General features: G+C 39.7%; 1 protein-coding gene across 2 annotated transcripts in view; it reads right to left on the minus strand.

Annotated features, from left to right (window-relative positions):
• Kcnma1 (potassium calcium-activated channel subfamily M alpha 1) overlaps positions 1–22,192 on the minus strand; it is a 702,402-nt gene that overhangs the window by 166,702 nt on the left and 513,508 nt on the right. For both annotated transcript variants that reach the window (XM_076834841.1, XM_076834840.1), the window contains exon 14: positions 21,906–22,061. In XM_076834841.1, coding sequence (XP_076690956.1) covers positions 21,906–22,061 — 156 coding nt within the window. The remainder of the gene's footprint in view (positions 1–21,905; positions 22,062–22,192) is intronic.

Consider the following 22,192-nt stretch of genomic DNA (forward strand, 5'->3'; position numbering starts at 1 on the left):
CCTGAGTCCTATGCTTCCTAAACTTTGATGGACATGTATGTTGCTCAAGAGAACTTAGAAGAAGGAAGTTTCTGGTGCCATAATCCAGGGATGGCATCTAAGATGCTGCTGATCAGTTCCCAGAGGATGTCTACGCTGCCCACGCAGGGACCACACTTTGAGTAGCAAGGAGCTCTTCCTATGGACAGGGAAGAACAAGTAGTCTCCATTATGCCTCTGAGGATCAGTGAATGAGGGGAATCCAATTCAGCCTAAAGGATTTGAGTTAGAAATGAAAATGAATGTTTTCCATGAAGTATTGCTAAATATCAGAGCCAGTTACAGAGAAGGCTTGTAGATAATTAGGCACAAGATGGGTATCCAAGTGTTTGGGTTGTTGTGGTAATTAGTCTAAACCATATTTCAGGGGTCCAGATTTATCTACTTAGTTTCTCTCCATTGATCCAATGACCCCAATAATAGCTTCATCTCCATTTGAATGTGTGCTGTGTAGATACAGAAGCAATATAGCATGCATGTATTTAATTCAATTAAAAATAAAGTTTCAGGAAATGACCCTGATTTGCATCCCTAATTTCTATTCAACTTTCCCATTTTAGGACACACTATTGAGTGTGAGGACAAAAACACTTGCCAACTCAGACCCATTTTAGTGACAGCAGATTCTGGATACTTATGTCTCCTATCGCTGTACAATATGGCCTAATAAAGTCGAGCCAAAGAGACTAGATTTCATTTCGAAGCAAAGGGTTTGGTCATAAACTTTTGCTTTCTGGCTGAACAGAGCCATTCCAGCCTCAAGCATAAATTCTGCTAGTTTTAGGTATCTGGGTGATTGGGAAGCCAAATGGGTTATTTGTAAGCCAGGTATCAAAGGCAGAGGCAAGCAGTTTATTGTGTATTCATTGTTATCTGGACAATCTCTTGCCAGTTAGAGAATATTTTCACAGGAAGTTAGAAATGACTTCAGAAATTCCCCTCTGCGGCTTCCTAGAGTGGATCTGAGGCCTCATCAAAAAGACATTTGGTTCAGCGATTGGAAGTGGGCAGCCTATAAATTGCTGATGTATTTAGCTGGGTTCAGCAGTTTCCTTTTCCATGGCAGGGTGACCACAACCCTGAGTGCTCACTTAGTACAGTAGCAGGCAGGAAAGAACTTAAGCACACACAGGCTCTGGGTTCAAATCTTGGCCTCACCATGTGTCCCTGAGCCAAAATGCACAACTTCTCTAAGCCTTAATCCCTTTAGCTGTAGAATAAGGGCAATAGTACCTACTCTAGGGAGAGAGCCCGAATGAGGTGATGCATGTGAGTGCTAAGCTTAGTGGTGCTTGGAAATATTCATGACATGCATGTGTCAGATATTCGCATGGTACAGTCAGAGTAAAAGATGGCATTTACCCTGTCATTATGGGTACTGAATCGATAATGATGATGATGACAAAGATATATATCTACTGTTCAGACAAAGGAACAAAAGCCCATTAGATGTTGGTCTTGTGATTCATGGCTGGACCATCACTGATTACCAAATGGTCTTCCAGATGGAAAAGAAACACCAAGGAGTTTGAGTGTGTCTCTCCAAAGATAGCTTTATTCTATGGAACTCCTCCCCAGCCTCTATGGACCTTTCTCATGGCACCCTTGGCCTCTACTGTCGCAATAATTGAATCCTGGCCCCGATTTGCAAACTGAACTCAGCTAAAGAAAAGCTTTGCAGACAAGCAAACCCTTTTAGAAAGCTAGGTAGAAAGTATCTGTTACTGTCTTCTCCTATCAGTGACCCAATCCTAGCATGTTACACTTGAACATGCCTCCTGAGAGAAAGGGACTCCTCCTCCCTGCCCGCTTCTAAATGGCTTATCAAAGTATTCCATCTAATCACACACTTTATGCTCTCTGGGAGGAGATCTGGGGGGCATGTTTTTCTGTTCCTTGTTCCATTTCTAGGAAGGTGGGAGCATTCATCATGGATCAGTAAACTCAGAAAACTGCTGGCCCTCATCCTGTAATTGGCACAGGATGAGATGAGCAGGAAGACTCACAGTACTCCTGAAGATTCTGTTTGGGCAGACAGGGTTCTCTCCGCCCCCAGGCTCAGGCAACCCACCAGTAGTTTAAGCTGAGAATACATTTGAATCCATGGGGCAGGACGTGGGAGTTTGCTCTCTTTCTGAGTTGTCTGCAGGTAACTCATTCCAACACACAGCTGTTCTCCTTGGAGTCACCCCACAGCAGGGCTCTATCCTGAGCACAGCTGTGCCTGCTTGCTGGGATTTCATTAGCATATGAGAAAGGAGAGTCAGCAGATCCCCACTGGTGGCAGAGGCCTGGGGGAAAGTGGGACAGATGCACCCATCTCTCACCTATTTTTGCCGATAAAATCATCTGGCCTTGAGGGGGTGGAGGGCTTGGCAGAAAAGCTGAGGGGACTGGGGAACAAGTGTCATTTAGGCTGATGAACAATGCTGCTACCTTGGAAAATGTATTCAGTCAGGAAATTCTGCTGACTCCAGATCTTACCACCAAAAATTCCAGGGACCTCCCCCAACATCAGTCATCTCCCAAAACATTGGCAACATAGAAATACAAGCACTACAGGTAGGGTTGCCTCTATGCCACCCTGGAGGACATGGTTTTATATCAGGCTTATTCTTCTGTCTTCTCCTATCAGTGACCCAATCCTAGCCCAGTCTAAAGCCTCATCACAGGTACAAACACAGGCAGTGCTTCCACTCTCTTGTGAAAGGAAGAAAGAAAGAAATTAAAGACCAAGGGTTAGATGCTTTCATACACTGTTAACCTTCCCAACAATCTCTAAACTCTTTTTTTTTTTTTTTTTTTAATGCAGGTAATGCTCAGAGAGGTAGAATAACCTGCCCAAAGTCTTCCAGAAACCATGTCAAATCTTACAGTTGTCCCCACCCCATCCTCCCATCCACTATACAACCACACAGCTCCCATCATACTTTGAGGGGTGTGGGAACAGGAAGGGAGAGGGCTGTGGTAGGGAATTTGTATAACACTGAGTTCCACAAGTATGAATGGAGAGGGGAAATGACAATCGCACCCATGAATGACCAAGTCCAATCACAATTAGCCTGGGATACCCAATCCTATTCTGAAAGGGGCACCAAATACTCCTCTTTCACTGGTTCTTTCCTCACTAGTCTATTTAAGGAGGGGGGAAAAATACCCAACCACTGAAGGACACAGCCTTTCAATGCCAAACTTTAGCTAAAACAAGAAAGCAACAAAAACTCCTTAAGAAATGATACCTATTTTGTCACAGTCTAGGAAAAGAAGAAGGTGATTAAATCCATTGTCCTAAAAAACAATGCTGTAAATATAGAGGATAAGAGTAAACACTGACTTCTGCAGGCAGAGTGACAACAAAGAGCTTTTTTCACAAGATCAGTGGGCACAGAGATGTGTGTTACTCCTCAGAGGACAGAGATACCCTATCTACTGACAGGATGTGGGGAAAGAAGGAGGAAGCAATATCCCTCACTCATATATGTCAATTAATTCCATCTACTTCCCATCCCCCCGTGCACAAGGTATACAGCTCTCCAGACAGGACACCTGTATTTCTCCAAACCTGAAACCCTAACTAAAGGGACCATATCACTCTTGTTACCATGAAATACATGCGGCAGTTAATTGTAAAATCTACAAAAATTACACCCAGTTGAAAGTTTTTATGGGATGCCATTTTTCAAGATGGCAGATGGATGCTTAAGTTGATCTCAGCACCATCTCACTGGTGTCCCAAAGTTTCTTTAAATCAGCCAAATGAGTCTGAAGTTGAAACAGCCTCCTCACATTGTTCTACCAGGAGATGCCTTGAATATCAGTTTACTGCAACTTGCCAAGTTTTGTTATTCATAGCTTCTGATGGAGAGGTGAGTTACCTCAGTCTTGCCCCAAAGAGAATGATTATGGAACATGCTCAAATGACATGTGTGGATGACACTGCAGTGGAAGCAATGCTCTCCTGGTCCGGCTATAAAGGGCAAACAGAGACTGTGGCTTTTGTGACAATGCAGGATAACTAAAGAATCAAAAAGGAAACACTCCTAGAAATTAAAGCCATTTGTGAGATAAAAGAGAACAAGGTAGCACCTTGGAACTGTTTACGAACTCATGAGCTCATCCTCAGTTGTGCATGGACAGAACTGGTCCTACATGGCCTATGTCAGCTTTGACACCTAAACAATATATACCAACCTGTCTGAAGCTGATTTGAGTCAGATCCAAAAAATACTACTAATGCTTGGAAAACTCAACTAACATTAGAACCAAAGTCCATAAAATCTGGTCAGAACTTGCAACCTAAATCAAACAGGTCAACTGAATATGAACATAAAATTATCGACATTTTTATAAAATTTTAAACAGACTAAGAAATTCATAATGCAATCATCAAAATGTCCAGAATACAATAAAGAATAAAAATAAGCAGGAGAATCTCAACTTGCATGGAAAAAACAATCAACAGATGCCAAAACTTATATGACACAGAAAAGTGGAATTATGTAACAAGAATCCTACTGCAGCTGTCACAAAAATTCCCCAGAAACTAAAAAGGAACACATTTTCAAAAAATCAAAGGCAACAATCCTTTGTAAAGAAATAGAATTTAAAAGAGATTCAAATGGAAATTCCATATTTAAAAAAAACAATAATTAAAATACGCATAGGATGGACTCAATAACAGAATGAAAATTAAGAACAAGGAGGGAATTAATTTGAACACTGAGCAATATAAACTATGCAATTTGAACAACAGAGAGAGAAAATCTTTTTTTAAAAAATTGAACATAAACTTTGGTTTCTCTGGTACCTTGGAAAAAGATTCAGCATTTGTGTCTTAAGAATCCCAAGAAGGCACGAAGTGTAGGGTGCAGAAAAAAATATTTCAAGAAAATAATGAATGAAATTTTCCCAAATCTCACCAAAAGACAAATCTGGAAGTTTAAGAATCTCAAAGAACCCCAGCAGGAAAAACCCAAAGGACAGACACACTGTAATCAGACAATGGAAATCTAAAGACAAAGAGGACATCTTGAAAGGAATCAGAAAAATGACCCCTTACTTACAGGTGATTCACATGATCATGCATTTCTCACCAGAAACAAAGGAGGAAAGAAGGAAGCAGAAAAACATTTTTTAAAGTACTGAAAGAAAAAAATTGTCCACCAAGAAATCCATACCCACCAAAAATGTTCTTCGGGAATAAAGCTGAAATAAAACACTCTCCAACAATAGCAGAAAACAGTATTTGTCACCAGAAGACAACTCCAGAAGAATTAATTGTTAAATGACATAGTATAGACAGAATGGAAATGATAGGGGGAAAAAAACGGAACATTTGGGAAAAAGAGAGAACAACAGAAATAACAAATACTGGAATAAGTTTAAAAGACTGTATTTCTCTTGAGTTCTTTAAAATATGTTTGAAAAAATTATGACATTGATGGTGTTTTCACTGTATATAAGGGTAACAGAACAATCTACAACGTAAAATAGGGGAGGTATTGGGTTCCATGGATAAGTTTTCTACATAACACTAGAAAAGGTCACTCACTAAATCTAAGTAGCCTTGAAAAGTTAAATGTGCATGTTATAATCCCCATAGCAACTAGTTGAAAAACTGTATAGAGAAATTTTTTTTAAAAAATGTTATACCCAGGTGCAGTGGCACATGCCTGTAGTCCCAGCTCCTCGGGAGGCTGAGGCACAAGGATGATGAGTTCAAAGCCAGCCTCAGCAAAAGTGAGGTGCTAAGCAACTCAGTGAGACCCTGTCTCTAAATAAAATGCAAATGAGTGCTGGAGATGTGGCTCAGTGATTAGGCGCCCCTGGGTTCAACTCCCAGTACCAAAGAAAGAAAGAAAAAAAAGAAATGCTATAAATTAAGTTGAGCAATAAAAATGTTCAAATTTGGGCTGGGTTGTGGCTCAGTGGAAGAGCGCTTGCTTAGCATGTGTGAGGCACTGGGTTCGATTCTCAGCACTGCATATAAATAAATAAAATGAAAGTTCATTGACAACTAAAAATTTTTTTTAACTTAAAAAAATGTTCAAATAACCCCAAAGAAGAAATGAAAGAGGAAAACCCAAATAGAGGAAATCAAACAAAAGCAAATAACAAAATGTTAGGTCTAAACCCCAATATACCAATAACTTCCATTTATTTATAAAATGGCCTAACACAACCAATTAACAAATACTCGTAGAATGAAATTTTTTAAAATGACTTTAGTATAAGATATATTCTTGTATATCTTGAAATCACTTAAAACTTAAAAATATTGTTTGCCTTAAACAAAAAGGATGGGAAAATATATACTTCTGAGGCCTGGGGATGTGGCTCAGTGCTAGAGCACTTGTTTAGCATGCATGAGGCCCTGGGCTCCATCCCCCGCTTGGCTAAGCCAAATCACTCCAATCCCAAGCACCTACAAAAAACCTTGAGTGGCTGTATTGCATCAGATAAAGTAATTTCAGAACAAAGAAAACAAGGATAAACAGGGACAACATATAATGAAAAAATGATAAATTCACCAAGAGAACTCAACAGAAAAACATCTCTGATCTGAAAATCTGAAATGCCCCCAAATCTGAAACCTTTTGAGCACTTATATGTTGCCACAAGAGGAAAATTCCACACCATGAAACTCTGTGCCATGCATAGAATTATTTAAAATATTCTGTAAAACTAGCTTCAGGTCATGTATATAAAATGTATACCAAATAAATTTTGTGTTTAGGCTTGGGTCTTATCCCCAAGATATCTCATAATGGATATGCAAATTTTCGAGAATCAGAAAAAATCTAAAAACATCTGAAATCTGGAACACTTCTGACCATAATTATTTCAAAGGAGGAATACTCAACCTATGTATACTTAAGAACAGAATTTCAAAACACAAAAAGCAAAACTGACAGAAGCAAACCAGACAAATCCACAATTTGGGTTCATCTTCAGCACCCTCGTCACAGGAAAAGGTAGGACCAGTAGGCAGAAAATCAGCCAGGGAACAGAAGGACTAACAACACCATTAACCAACCGGCTCTAATTGACATTTATAGAACATTCTCCCCAATAATGGCAGAGTGCATGATCTTGTTAAGCTCAAATGGAACAGTCACTAAGATAGATCATGTTCTGGGCCACGGAATGGAACTTAACACATTTAAAAGAATTGAAATCATAGAAGATGGGTTGTCGTTTAACCATAATGGAATCAGACCCACAAATCAATAATAGAAAGCTCAGAGGAATATCTCCAAATAACTGGGAATTAAACAACACCTTCTAAATGATCCATGGATCATAGAAGAAGTCACAAGTAAAATAAGAAAATATTTTAACTGTGTGAAAATGAAAACATGGCATATCAAAATTTATAGAATGCAGCTAATGCAGTGATTAGAGAGAAAATATACATCATTAAATGACTGCATGAAAAAAATCTCAAATCAGTAATCTTGGCTTTATATTGAAAAGAAGTTAGAAGAGAAGAGCAAAATCAAGTCAAAAGAAGCAGAAAAATAAAAATGAATAGTGAAACCAACACTGATTCTTTGCATAGGTCAGCAATATTTATATCTCGTAAAATTGACAAAGAGAGAAGATAAAAATTATAAAATTAGGAATGAAAAATAGGTTATCACTACAGACACTGCAGACATTGAAAAGACAATAATGAAATTATGAACAACTCTACACATACAGATTAATTCCTCAAAAACCTCAAACTGCCACAACTTACTCAAGATTACATGGGTAACATGGATAGTCCCTATACCTATTTAGAAAATTAAATTTGTATTTTAAAAACCCTGGGGAAAAAAATCAAACCCAGGTGGTTTCATTGGTAAATGCTACTGAAAATTTAAAGAAAAAAAATCCACCAATTCTATACAAAAATCAGTTGCAGAAAATAAAATGAAGGGACAATTTTCTCAACTCACTTTATGAAGCCAACATGATTATTCTCATGATAAAGCAAGACAAAGACAGTAGAAGAACCCCACAGACCAATATTCCCTCACAAACATACACTAATAAGAAAAAGAAACTCATACAAATATTAGCAAATCAAATCCACCAATATACAAAAAAGACCAAGTGGGGTTTATCCTAAAAATATCCCACAACCCATTCACTATTCTAACACAATCAATGCATTCTACACTATTAACAGACCAAAGAAGAAAAATATCCTATCAATTGATGCAGCAAAAGCATTTGGCAAAATTCAACATCTAGTCATGTTTAAAAACAAAACAAAACAAAACAAAAAATACAACTCTTTTCTTCCATTTTAAGAAAAGGACATAGACAAAATATTTACAGCTAACAACACTTCATGAAGGATTGAATATTTCTCTCTCCAAGACTCTGAACATGTCCATTCATTCCCACTCTTCATTTTTGTTTGCCAGGGGAGGTACTGGGGATCAAGCCCAGGGCCTCTCACATGCTACACAAACCCTCTATGGCTGAGCCCCCATTCTCACAATTCTTATTCAACACTGTGCAGGAAGTGCTAACCAGTGCAGTATAAGGTCAACAGAGAAAAATAAGGTGTATTTCTACACACCACCAAGAACAATTGGAAACCAAATATTTTTTCTTCGTATTTAAACATTCCATTTACAACCCTTCCAAAAAGGAAATGTGAGTCTTATCTATAAATCTAGCAAAACAAGTATAGAATCTTTATCTTGAACACCATAAAAAAGAAGTTAAAGTTGACCATGACATAAGTGACGTCAATAAATGGGGAGATTATATTCATGGATTAGAAGATGGAACATAGTAAAGTTGTCAATGTGCTCCTTAATTGGTTTACAGGTTTAACACAATTCCACTCAAGATACCAGCAGGAATCAGCAGGAATTTTTGTAGATATAGACCACCTGATTCCCAACTTTACATGGAAAAACAAAGACTTGAGAATAGACAAAGCAATTTTGAAAAAAAAAAAATAAGTTTGGAAGAATCACACTACCTAATGCCAATTTTAAGATGCAGAGGATCATTTCTAAACCTTGAAACTTATAGAGTTGGTCTGATGGAATTTTGAAATTGCTTGAGTCTAGTATCTCCCTCTTCCTTTCATTTTCTCCCTTTGGGAATGGGAGGGTCTAAAACTTACTCTGTGGCTGTCCAATCACTGTCATGCTTTGCCTAAGGACAGGGATACATTCTGAGAAATGCATCATTAGGTGATTTTGTTTCTGTGTGAGCAGCAGAGAGTGGCCTTACACAAACTTTCATGGCATAGGTCAATCATCAGCCACAAGCCCTCGATGCAATCAGGAGACACAGTACAGGAGATGTCTGAGGCTGCTGCGGGTGTCACATGGCATACTATTTTACTATAAACTTTATTTTATAAATAGGCACTAACTCTAATATAGCAATAAAAAGAACAGTAAATATTGTACATAAAACTAACATCATTTATTATCAAGTATTCTGGACCGTACATTGCTGTACTTTCGTACCACCATCAGTGCAATAGGTTTGTTAATATCATTGCTACCACAAACACGTGAATAATGCATTCCTCCACAATATCACCAAGTGTCAGGAATTCTCCAGCTCCATCATGATCTTATGGGACCATCAGCACACATGAAGTCCATCATTAAGCAAATGTGAGACTGCATGTGCTTCCTAGTTTTCGAAGATCCATAGATGGAGAAGAAGTTTGCCCCAGGATGGATTATAACTAAAGTCTCACCTGCAAGTGATTTAGATAATGATATCTGGGGCTTCTGAGTTGATGATCATTAGATAAGATTTTGAATTTAAATTGATGCTGAAGAGCTGAGCCTTTGAAGGACATTGGGGTGGGATGAATGTATTTTGCACGTGGGATGATTGTGGATCTTTGAGGGCCAGAGGATGATGGGAGGTTGAATAATAGCCCTCAAAGACATCTTCACCCTAATCCCTGGAACAAGGTTCTGGAGATGGAGAGATTATCCTGGATACCCAAGTGAGTCCTAAAACAAGAGAGAGACTGAGGGAGATTTGACTAAAGGAGAGCAAAGAGGAGATATGGCAAAGGAAGCAGAAGGCTAGAGTGACAGAGGTACAGTTCACCAGCCTAGGAATGTAACTGCCTTCTTCTAGAAACTAGAGAATTCGAAGAAACAGATCCTCCTCTAGAGCCGCCCAAAGGAGCCAGCCCACCATCACCTAGACGCCAATCCAGGGAAGTTCATTTTCAGAGTTCTGGGCTCTGAAAAGGGAAAAGAATAAACTGGTGTGGTTTAAGCAACTAGGGTTGTGGCAACTTATTATAGCAACTGTAGGGAACTAGTATTATTATTTCATTTCTCTTGAGTAGATACCTAGGAGTAGAATTGCTGGGTCATATTATGACCCTGTTTTTAACATTTTGAGAAAAACTTCCAGGTGTGTGTTTTTTTTTTTTTTTAATTGAAAACTTTCCTCTAGAAATGAGGAAAGCTACCAGCCAGGAGAAAAAAATTTACAAATCCTGTATCTAACAAGATATCTAGAATACACAAGGAACTATTAAACTCCACAGTGAAGAACAACAACAACAACAACAAAAACACAATTAAAAAATGGGCCAAGCATTTCACCAAAATGATACCAGATGGCAAATAAGCACATGTTCAATATCAGTGGCCATTAGGGAAATGCATACTAAAAACACATGAGATACCATTACACTCCTACTAGAGTGGTTAAAATAAAATATATTATATATATATATATATATATATATATATATATATATATATATATATATATATATATATCTGACAATATCAAGAGCAGATGAGGATGCAGAGCAGGAGGCGCTCAAGCATTGTTAATGGGGATGATCCATGGCAAAGCCTTTCTAGAAGACACTTGGGCAGATTTTTTTTTTTTTTAAGTTAAACATAAACTTGCTCTATAAACCAGCAATCCTTTTTCTAGGCCTTTACCCTGGAGATCCAAACTTATGTCCACACAAACTTTTACACAAATGTTTATATCAAAAAAAATACCCCCTAAGCACCTAAACACTGTCTAGTGGATGTTTGGATAAACAATCTCTGACACATCCATAAAATGCACTACCATTCAGTAATTGAAAGGAATGAAGTATTGATACATGCATCACCCTGCTGGTTGCAAAGGAATTATGCTGAAAGAAAAAAGCCGCTCTCAAAAGATCACCTGCTGCATGGTGCCACTTACAGGACAGATCTGAAAGCACGGAATCACAGAAACACAAAATGGATCAATGGTTAGCAGGGGCCAAGGATGTGGGGGTCTCACTTTTTTTGACTGTGAGAAGGAGGAAACTGGGGGGCTAAAACTCTTCTGTGTCCTGATTGTGGTGATATGATGTGTGACTCTACACACGTGTTCAAAGGCATAGAACTGTATATATATATAAGACACAAACACATGTCCCATGTATTAAGTTTAAAAATAAAGGTAAAGGAAAAAATACCTGGATAGTTACAGTCCTTTGCAAATTTAGTAGGTCCACATACCGGAAACATTCTCCTATAGCGGAAAATGGTCAAAGAAACAGTATGCAAATGCTACTGGATTTTTCTAGTAATCTTGAGGATTCATCACCTCAAAGCTTCACTGCCTGGACCCCAACTGAGTTACCTGAATACCTTTATTATGATCAGAAGGAGTTTGTGAGCATTAGGACTAGGATACTTTTCTCCCAGAATTTTCCTTTCTTCCTTTTGTCAACACTGCTTAATCCTCCTGGATCTTGCCTCTTCTTTACTGATAACTTTCCTATGCTATAAGTCTACCACGGGGCACTCTGGCTCACTCTGGTTTCTTACAAATAGTCAGGGTTAAGGTTTTTAATATCTCCCTCAGCAAATACCAACTTTCTTTCTGCTCAGTTGCCGCACCTGACGTGAACAACAAATCCTCTCCTGCTGGACATATGGTGGTCTAGGAAGCTAGAATTGCTTGGGTTACTTATTTTTTTATTTATTTATGTTTTAGTACTAGAGATTGAACTCCAGGGCACTCTACTACTGAGCTGCACCCCTAGCCCTTATTATTTTGAAACAGGGTGTCACTAAGTTGCTGAGGCTGAGCTTGAACTTGGGATCCTCCTGCCTCAGCCTCCTGAGGCTGTTACAACTACAGGTGTGCACCACCATGCCCAGTTGCCTGGGTCTTTCTTGGATGAATGCAGAATGGGATAGAATGTGACAGAATGTGTTTCATATATATCACATAATTGGGCGTGTGGTAAGCAGAAAATGTAGGATATTACTTTTACAAATATTGCAGAAAGGTTTCTGGTCTTAGAAGGCATTGAACATAAACCAAGCTTTATGTATAATTTAGACATTTCTCTAGGGGAATCAATATGTAATAGTGGGGAAACTCTGAACTCAGTCCCCAAGAACTCAGTGGCTCCAACTCTGTTTCTCCCCAACCAATTGCACAGCAAGAAGTGCATAGTCTTCTGACTTCTCCCTCCCCAAAAGAGCTGGTGAAATGGGTCCTGGTTCTTTCTACTCTACAGTTGAGAAAGGGTCAGAGACATCAGCTATTTTGCATTTGGTACTTTTTGCATGTGATATTCAGAAACATATTTGTGTATCTGGTCAAATAAAAAAAATTCAGTAAAAACGTATATCTTATAAACTGAAAAGTGCTATGCAAACCTAGGGCACTCTTATTCTAAATCCTTGACAAAAATACATACTGTATGAAATCAATTCTGCCCTCTCTGGATGTACAGAATTGTCTCCAAGTTTTCATTGTCCTTCTGGCCAGATCCATACTTGGTAACATTTTATCCATAACCAACAGACTAAGGGACTCTGAGATACTATTCCCTATAGCTTACATAGCATTTTGAGATTTCTTTTTCTTTCTTCCTCTTCTTCTTATTCCTTTTTTTTTTTTTTTTTTGAACAATCATGGATAGAGGATAAAACCTAAGTTTAAAAGCTAGAAGAGTGGTGAGATCAAGTGAACACAGCCCCTGATGCTCAGGTGTATTTAATGCATGCGATTCATTTAAAGCCAATTATTTCTGAAAGAGCCGAGTTTGATATTTGACCCGAGGCTTGTTTAAGAAGATGGCACTTATTTCTCATCAGTGACAGTGTCCTGCCAGCTGATGAGGGCCAGGGAGAGCCATAGCTTCCCCTGGGTCATAACATTTCATCCAGACTGGAGCAGCTTTGATGGCTCCAATCTCAGTGGGCACCAGGGTCTGTTTGTATGTTATGTAATCTTTCTGCACAGCCTCCCGCTTTGTTAGTCCATGCCAAGAGCCAAATAAAAGAATCCATATGTGATTACAGCTATAAAACCAAAAGGAAAATATTAGACTAAAATATAACATTTTGGGGTTTCTACGTTTGTTTTACCTTTAATGCTAGGCAGACAGTTTACACAAATCATTTTGCTGCAAAGTAAAGAATAATGAGTTAAATGTGTTCCCTGTCACTATCAATCATGTATGTTTGCCTTTGATTGACCAAACACATAAGACACATAAAATGACTTTCTAATCATGTTAGGGGGAGGGAGGAAAGGGGAAGAGGAGAAGATGAGGGGCGGAGAGAGTTTGAACTTCTTTTATTTTATTCAGAAGTTCCATTGACATTTTCTGGCAATCTTCAAACATGCTGTATGGGCTTCTCTTTGCTAATAATGTTTGCCTTGAGAATTTGTAAAGGTCTAAGAACTCTTTAATTCAATGTTCTAGAAATTACCAGGGCCATGGGGGGAACGGAATCCCTGTTAATAGCTCATGGATTACTTCTCTCTTTATTTGAAATAGTTCTTGGGGAATCTGCTCTATTTCCAGGTGGACATTAGTGATCTTGGGCAAAGCCAGTGATGCTGGAGGAGAGGGCATCCTGTGTCACAGTCTCTGATCTGCAGAGTTTTAAGGAGGAAGAAAAGAGGGTGCTCGGTGACCTAAATGGGATACTGAGGTTTAGCAAATTCATTTCAATTCATGGGTGTTTATTTTGATTTGTGAATTTAAACAACACACTGACTGGATTTTCTGGCAGTCAAAATGGTTTATACCCAAATCTAACAAGCCTCCATGAAAGCCTTGCCAAAGATTATAAAGCTTTGCTTTCAAGTTTCTACACTGAGTCAAAGCTCCTTAATTTGGCAATAGAACTACATACAGTAGCAAAGGAAGAAGTCTTCAGAACCAGAATCTTACCAAATCGAAAGTTCCTGCTGGTGCTGGCCCCACCCAGCTGTCCTCGCCATGGGGCTAGGACAAGGCTAAGGCGGTTCTTCACTCATTTATTCAACAAACACCAAGTTCCTCCTAGGAGTCTTCTGTTGTTCTATGTACTGAGGCTTTAGCAAGTAGCCCCTGGCTTCACAATGCTTCAGCTGCCTCATGGAAAACGGGCAATAAAAAGAATGCCATGGGTGTCACCAGGGGTGTATATGAGAATGCACATGTATGGGATATGGAGGTGATGTCGATTTCTAAAACACAATTTGGAAACTGTTTCCACACAGAGCCTTAATCACCTCAGGAAGCCAAGAGCATCTACAGCCTTCCTAAAGAATATGGGGAAGTAGGCCATCTATTGTTTAAGAGATACCCAGAAGCTTCAGAAATCTTTATAAGCTTAGTCACCTTTTTTCTTGATCTTCTTGCATTTTCCAGGAAATCTCTTATATCATAGTGTTCCTCAATAAATGGTAAACCTTCTTCATAAATTGAAGGTACTCGATATGGTGGAAATATCAACTTTCCCCAAGATAATCCAGAAACAACAGATTCTGTCATCTAACATAAAACAACAGGGGGTTCCTGGTGATACTGATAATATATATAATATATACATACATATATATGTGTGTATATATATATGTGTGTATGTATTATATCTTTCTATGATTCTCTTTTAAAAAATGAATCTCTTTTTTAAAAAAAAAATGATCTCACTCGGAAATTAAACTTACACAAGGACAAAAAGGTTTTGACAGAAGAAAGCCAAACAGCTACTTAGGAAAACAACATGACAGTCAGAAGGAACCACAGCAATCAGACCAGTCAAAGGAACTGTAAGTGACAGGAGGAGCAGGAGAGCCCTCAGGACAGGTGGTCATCTAGGTCAAGGTCAAAGGAACCTGATGCTTAGGACCCGGTAAGGACTTTATTTTGGTGAGGTGGGACAACAATGGAGAGACTTATGCAGAGGTATGAAAGAATCTGATTCATGCTTGAGAAATTTGTTCTGGATGCTTTACTGGAGGGAGGGGGTGAGGGCAGAGCATTGGGAAGGCTGAGGTGATAGTCTCAGAGACAGCTGGTGGTTTGGATCTAGCAGCTACAGTGAAGTTGATGGGACATGCTCAGATTCTGGCATAGCTTGTATGTTGAACCAAGAAGATTTCCTGCTGAATTTAATGTAGTGCTCAGAGGACCGGAGCATCAAGGATGACTCAAAAGTTTTTAGTCTGAGCAATGGGAAAGGGCGGCAATGCTAATAGCAAAGAATAAAATGGAAGATATGGATGTGTTAAGTCTGAGAAGATATGGGATAGTCAAATGAAGATATTGAGTAGCAGTTGAATAGATGGTGCTGGGTTCTGAATAGAGGTATCAGTTGTTATGTATCAAAAAGTTATTAGAATAATTGAGATTTCCAAGTGAGTATTCTTGTATTGGAAGCTGCTTTGTACTAGTGAGGAATATGTGCAGAAGTCCATTGATATGATGCCATTCATGGTTTGGGTGACACTGTCCATGGCTAGTGGTCAAGCAACAACTCACATCTTACTAACTTCTACCATCTAACCCTCTAATCTTGTACCATCATTATTCCTTCCTGGAAATGAAGAGCCATCTCCATCCCAGCCTTATCAATTGCAGTTCTGGCCTACCAGAGATTTGAGCTCTCTGAGCTCTTCTTCTGGGATGCCTTTCCCAACCTGATCCACAGAGCTTACACTCACCAGATAACAAGCACTGCTTGCTGTGAAGGTAAATTTTATGTGTTCACTTGACTAGGTCATGAGATGCCCAGATATTTAGTTAAACATTATTCTGGGTGTGTCTGTGAGAATGTTTCTGGATGAGATTAGCATTCAAATTGGCAGATTGGGTGATGCAGATCACCTCTCCAATGTGGATGGGCCTCATGCAATCTAATAGAGGCATAAATCCAGCAGAAAGAAGGAGAAAGGAGGAATTTGACTCCGCTTTACACTGCCTTGAACTGGGGCATGAGTCTCCTGCCTTCAGATCTGGACTGAAACTTGTACCATCAACTCTCCTGACTCTCCATTAGAGTCAGACCAACATTGTATTATTAGCTCTCCAGGGTCTCCAGTCTGTGGAGTTTGTGACTTAACCTTCATACCATAAGCCAATTCTTTATAATCAATATCTCCCTCTCTTAATTATAGATAGCTAAAATATATGTACATAGATACATAAATAAAAATAGATATATGTATATGTGTGTATGTGTGTGTGCACGCACATAAAGTCATGCTTTGTTCAACAAGTTCAACAAGGGTGACACATTCTGACAACTGAGTCAATAGGTGATTAGGTGTACATACACAAATATGATTATGATGTAACTAGACAATATAATCTTATGAGATTATTATCACATATACAGCTTGTCATTGAATGCCTCTGTGTGGCACATGGCTGTATATGCATGTCAGCACAAGCATACTCTATGCATTTTTGCTTCTCTAGAAAATCCTAATGCACTTACTGTATCCCAGGAGCAGTGACCTAAGCCATCCCCAGCTTCAGACACACTTGGTTTAGACTCCACTTAATTTCACCTGCTGAATACAGCCATGTGTAAAGTTAATCCCTTCTTGGGAGTCTCATTCATTCCTTATCCTGTCTCAGTCCAGCCTAAGATAACCCATCACCTATCTTGAGGCAGTGACCTCTGCCCTTACAGAGGTGGCTGGAAAGAAGTGACCTCTGCCCTTACAGAGGTGGCTGGAAAGAAACAAGACCCACAGGATGGGGCTGTGCAAACATGTGCCCTCACATCCTCATCAGAACAAGTTTCCTGAAGCTTATCCATGCCTCCTACCCCTGAGGGTGCTGCCCACGAAATCTCTATTGGTGAACTCCAGAAAGCTCATAAGTCTTGGTCTAAGATGATGGCACTTGTTGAAAATTCCTCTTATCATTTATGTCCTCTTAGTATTATATTCAAGGACACACCTGAAATAGTTTGCTTGAGTTTGAACACCTTAATTTGCCAGTTCCAAGCTATATTGCTGCAGTTCTTTTAATTCACAAGTGTGTGCCACTGTAAAGTGAGGGTAATAATAGTGTCCCATTTGGGTGGGTCATTATGAGAATTAAATGAAATAATGCACATGTAGAATTTGGTATTGCACAAAGTTAAAAATTCAGGGGCTGGGGATGTAGCTCAAGTGGTAGTGCCTTGCCTGGCATGCGCAGGACACAGGGGTTCAATCCTCAGCACCACATAAAAATATAATAAAGATGTTGTGTCCACCGAAAACTAAAAAATAATTATTAAAAAAATTCTCCCTCTCTCTCTCTCTCAAAAAAAAATCAGTGTACATTGACAATTATTAAATTTTTTGTTTTATATTTTGGCTTCTAAACTAGATTATTTTTATACATGTATATGTACAACACTCATATGTGTAAATATAGCCCGAACTGAAGTTACTAAAATGAGCCCCTTGGTTATGATTAGTGCTAAGACTATATATTGCCCAAATTTATCTCAATAAAGTAACAGCAAAAATGAACAAATGGTTTATGCATCCAGCCATGCCACTTCAGCCAATCTACAATCTCAGTAACATGGGGTGGACTTCCCTAGTACTTCATCATTCAGAAGTAGAAAGGTGAAAGAAAAATCTAACATTTCACCTACAAAGTTGAAATCTTGTGGAATAAGTTGAAAAGATAAGAAACACATCACATATTTTCTCCATTCTCATAATGGACTTATTGAACAAGGAGATAATTAAGGAGTACATACCATATTCCAGTTTGGGTGTGTACCTGTGTGTATATGTATTAAATGATAGATTAGGAGAGTTAAAATAGTTGGCAATTCTGAGAATTATTTAAATGTGCTAAATTAGAAGTTTTAGTGCAGAGTGAAAAACAATTTTAAGAACTAATTGCTCTTACTGAGTTACACACACACACACTCACACACACACACACAACTTATCATGTTCTAGTTAAGAACTAATCTTAGTAAGAATAATAGCACAATTCATAAAAATGGCAGGAGCCCCAATTCGAACCCCCATATTTGTTAAAGAGAAAGTTAAGTTTGCAAAATAAGACTAGAAATCAAAAGCTAAAAATCAGTGGACCTTAAATTGCATCCAAGTGAGAAAGCTAAGGAGAAGGTAAGAGTGACCATGGATTCAGGGAGGAGGTGGTGACAGAAAGGCTGAGTAACTCCATTGCCCTGGTCTTTACAGAAGACTCTCCCTGGAACCTGACAAGCCAGTGGACAGAGATCAGATAGTGGTAAAGAAACAGAATGTCCCAAGCCTGGTTGATAATGCATTTGTAGATAAGTCACAGGCACTAGGGTATTTGCCTGCTGTCCTTAAAGGAACTCAAGGGTGACAACAAGGTCTATTGAACAAAATGCTTAGCCTGTCACTAACAACAGCTACTGAGCTGCAAGGCTTCAGTGGCAACATGGGCTTCTCTTTCCTAAAGGTATTAGATACAAGGTTAACATGGATTTGTAAATCCCAGCATATCAGAAACTGTAAAGGGCTTGCATTGAGGTTTAAATGGCCTAAATTAAGGATGAATAGCCGAATTTATCAAAAAAATCTTTAACCGTTGTTAGAAAACTTAAAGAATTCACTACTCCTGACGAAGTGTGTTAAAAATATATATCAATTCTAATAAAAAAGTAAAAATATATATATATCAATTCTACTTAAATCAGTTCAGAGATAATGAATCCAAATGAGAGCTAGGTGTTAGGGAGCAATGACTTGGGGCCCTTGGGTTAGCGTCTTTGAGTATGACATTGGTGGGTGGGGATAAGTGTTCCTTCTGTCCTTGACACCTCTAGGCTGGGCCTATATGATAGGAGTCTTTCTTTTGTTCCAGTCTATCACCCTCACTTGAAGTCTTGGCTGTTTGGCTGTATGTGTATTTAAAAAGCCCAGGACAGTCTGTGTGCTTCTCCATGTGATATACCTGTGCCGTTACTATCTTGCTTTCTCCTTCTTGGAAAGAAAGAGAAGAGTACAATATATTCTGCAGAGTTAAGAAACAGATACTACCTGCCCAGGGCAAGGAAGAAAGTGAGCTCACACTTTACCTTTGGCTTCCAGAAATACTAAGTGTTCCCAAAGGATCAAGTGCTGCCCAAACTGCTCCCTTCTAGCCCTCGCTAATAGGTCTGGCTGTCCCTACAGAAGTGCTGTTGAATTCTCCACCATAGGATATAAGGCCATTGGGGAAGGAAGTGATTTCTGTAAACAATCATCCATTTATAGATTTCCTTTACCACCTGCCCCCATCCCCAACCAAAAGTAGTGAGGGCTTTGTGATCTCTGGAATAAGAGATGATACCTACAACTTGACAAAGAGAATAACATTTATGGTGTTTGCCATGACCTAAAAGAGATAAGGATCGGGACAATGACAATATAAAATGGGGAGTAATGAATGAGGTTGTCCTTCTTCTGGATGAAAAAAAAAAAAAAAATGAAGGGAAGCCTGGTTATCTGCAGGTCATGCACCTTAGCAAATTCCAACACAATGACCACTACAATGTCAAAAGGCCATATTCGAGAGCTACTTCCAAACATGGGGGAGTTGGCCCTGGACAGAAATAATGTAGTAACATAACCCTGGGAGGGAAATGTGTTTTCAGTTACACAAGGGCCCGGTCCAGCCTTTCCCACAGGCTCTTCCTAAATAGGAACTTGGCAATGGGATTAGCAGAGCTGGAGGGGACGTCCTTGGCTTTAGAGGTGAGGCCCATGAGGGTCCTGAGGAAAGTTGGGCAGGAGTTCTCCCCGCTGTAATAGCACTGAAGAATCAGCATCACATCCACTTTATTAATTTTCTTGACAGGCAGCTCTAGTTACCATGCAGGCACCACAAAATCAAAACATACGCATGTCAAGTGGCCCCATCTGTGGTGGGGCCCTGCCAAGGCCCATGTCACATCAACATGAGGAAGTAGAGCCCAGCTCCTTGGACCACGTGCTTGGTCCCATGAGCAATCCCCTGCTGGAAGAAAACCACCAGAGCTTGGTTGAAAGAGCCAGAATTCTCTTGGTGACAGTCCTTTATCCTGGGTCTGGGCTCCCAGCATTGGGTAGAGTCCTGGGACACACAGCTGCATCTGGCTTTGGGACCTGTCTCTAAACACAGCCACACAGACCTCCCTGCTGCTGACATTCGCACGCCTGCATTCGGTTTCGTCCATGCAGGACAACAACAGCCTGGATTAAAGATGACATTTAAAGGAATATGATGTCCTCATTTTAAGTGGGGTCTGAGCTCAGAGTTCTGTTGATCAAAAACCAAAAGGTTTTTTTGGGGGGCACAGAATAAGCACAGGAGAAAGAGGTTTTAAATCAACATATCAGTTACTATGAATACAGCTAATGTGATCGAAGGGGCTTCAACATGAATTATTCTTTTAGGAGAGCAAAGCTAGCTATTTATGGGCTAAATAATCCCCTTTACAATTAGGTGGGTGTGAAGAGTAAAGACCCAGGAAAAAACCCTGCTCTAAGTTTCACACCTCGTAGGTGCCCAGGGTGAGCACCAACACACCTGCCTCCTCATGTCCCCAACCATCTTGGTGTAGCAGTTTTTTTCCTCAAGTCTTCCAATACCTCATTGGCAGTGCACAGAGCAGTCAAAACAACAAAAGGATCAAACCTTTGACTTCAGAGTTTTTGACTCCCTTGGCAGGATCTCATGTATTTCTCGCCTTGACCAGTGTTAATTCTGCTTGTGGTACAACAGGAAGAAGAATGTAAACCCAGGTCTGGAGCTAATTGCCACCAGTACCAAATAAGAAATGCAGACCACAGTGGTTGGCCACTCTGACTGTCTAAGCCAAGAACAGCCCAAGGACAAGGACTGGCATGACTGTTCCTCCACACTCCAGAAGCCTTCTAAAATTCTATGCCCTGGAAGCCACCCCTGATCAGACATGGCTTGTGAGAACAGAACTGGTCCTTTCTCTTCTCTCCTGAGCAGTGGCCAGCAAGTAGTGGCCACTCTGGAGACTGCGAAATGGCTGCCTAGACATTTCCATGGGGTACCAAAGGGCAAGGAGATGAACACATCCAGACTGCCCCTCTCCCTTGTAAAGGACCCAGTTCACTCTTTCGTTATCCATTCAAATAGCCATGGCATGTCAGCCTTGCCGGCCGCCTTGATTGTGCAGAAATAAATAAATGAATTATGTTGTTGGGGTTTGGGCTGCAGCACAAACACATGGTCTGCATTTATTCGCACAGTGAGAGGTCCACCAGCCACTTGATATAAAAGAGCAAAATGATAATTCTTTTCTTTAGGCGCTCTGGTGCCATATGGAATGTATATAAATCATATTTTTGTTTTAACAGCGGAGGCTTTGTTGATAGATAAACATGTGGTTTATCTAAAAAAAGAGAGGATTGTGCTTTGAACAATCATTTAATGGCCGTGGATGTGCCAAATAAAAATAAAAACATAATTTTGAAAAGAGCTGGCCCCTTGCCCAAATCCGTAACAAGGAATTTCTCCTTAACCAAAGTGGTTAAAGCCCGTCGATCTGTTTTGAGTTTAAGCTGTGCTCTCTACTCAGCCCCACGACAAATGGAATCCTGGGCTAATGTGCTCTAATAAGACAAGACGTTACCTTTATGAATGACCTCATGGAGAAGAGATTGGCGAGCATCGTGGAGAGGCCTTGAGCCAGGCAGCTCTGGGCTATGAAACCCAACTTCAGCTCCGCGAGACAGATTGCATCATCGCCCTCTTTCCAATTCCAGCTAGGGATGTTTAGCAGATGGGCCTGTGGAAACAAAAACAGGTATGAGACCTCACTTTGTTACATATTCAATTGTTCGGTCTCTTCTGGGAAATGCAGCACTGCCCAAGGACTCAGGGTCATCCGGACTTGTTCTGCCTTTCCCTTTTTGGTGT

This window comes from Callospermophilus lateralis, chromosome 15 (assembly GCF_048772815.1).
Source record: "Callospermophilus lateralis isolate mCalLat2 chromosome 15, mCalLat2.hap1, whole genome shotgun sequence".
In the NCBI taxonomy this organism is placed as follows: domain Eukaryota; kingdom Metazoa; phylum Chordata; class Mammalia; order Rodentia; family Sciuridae; genus Callospermophilus; species Callospermophilus lateralis.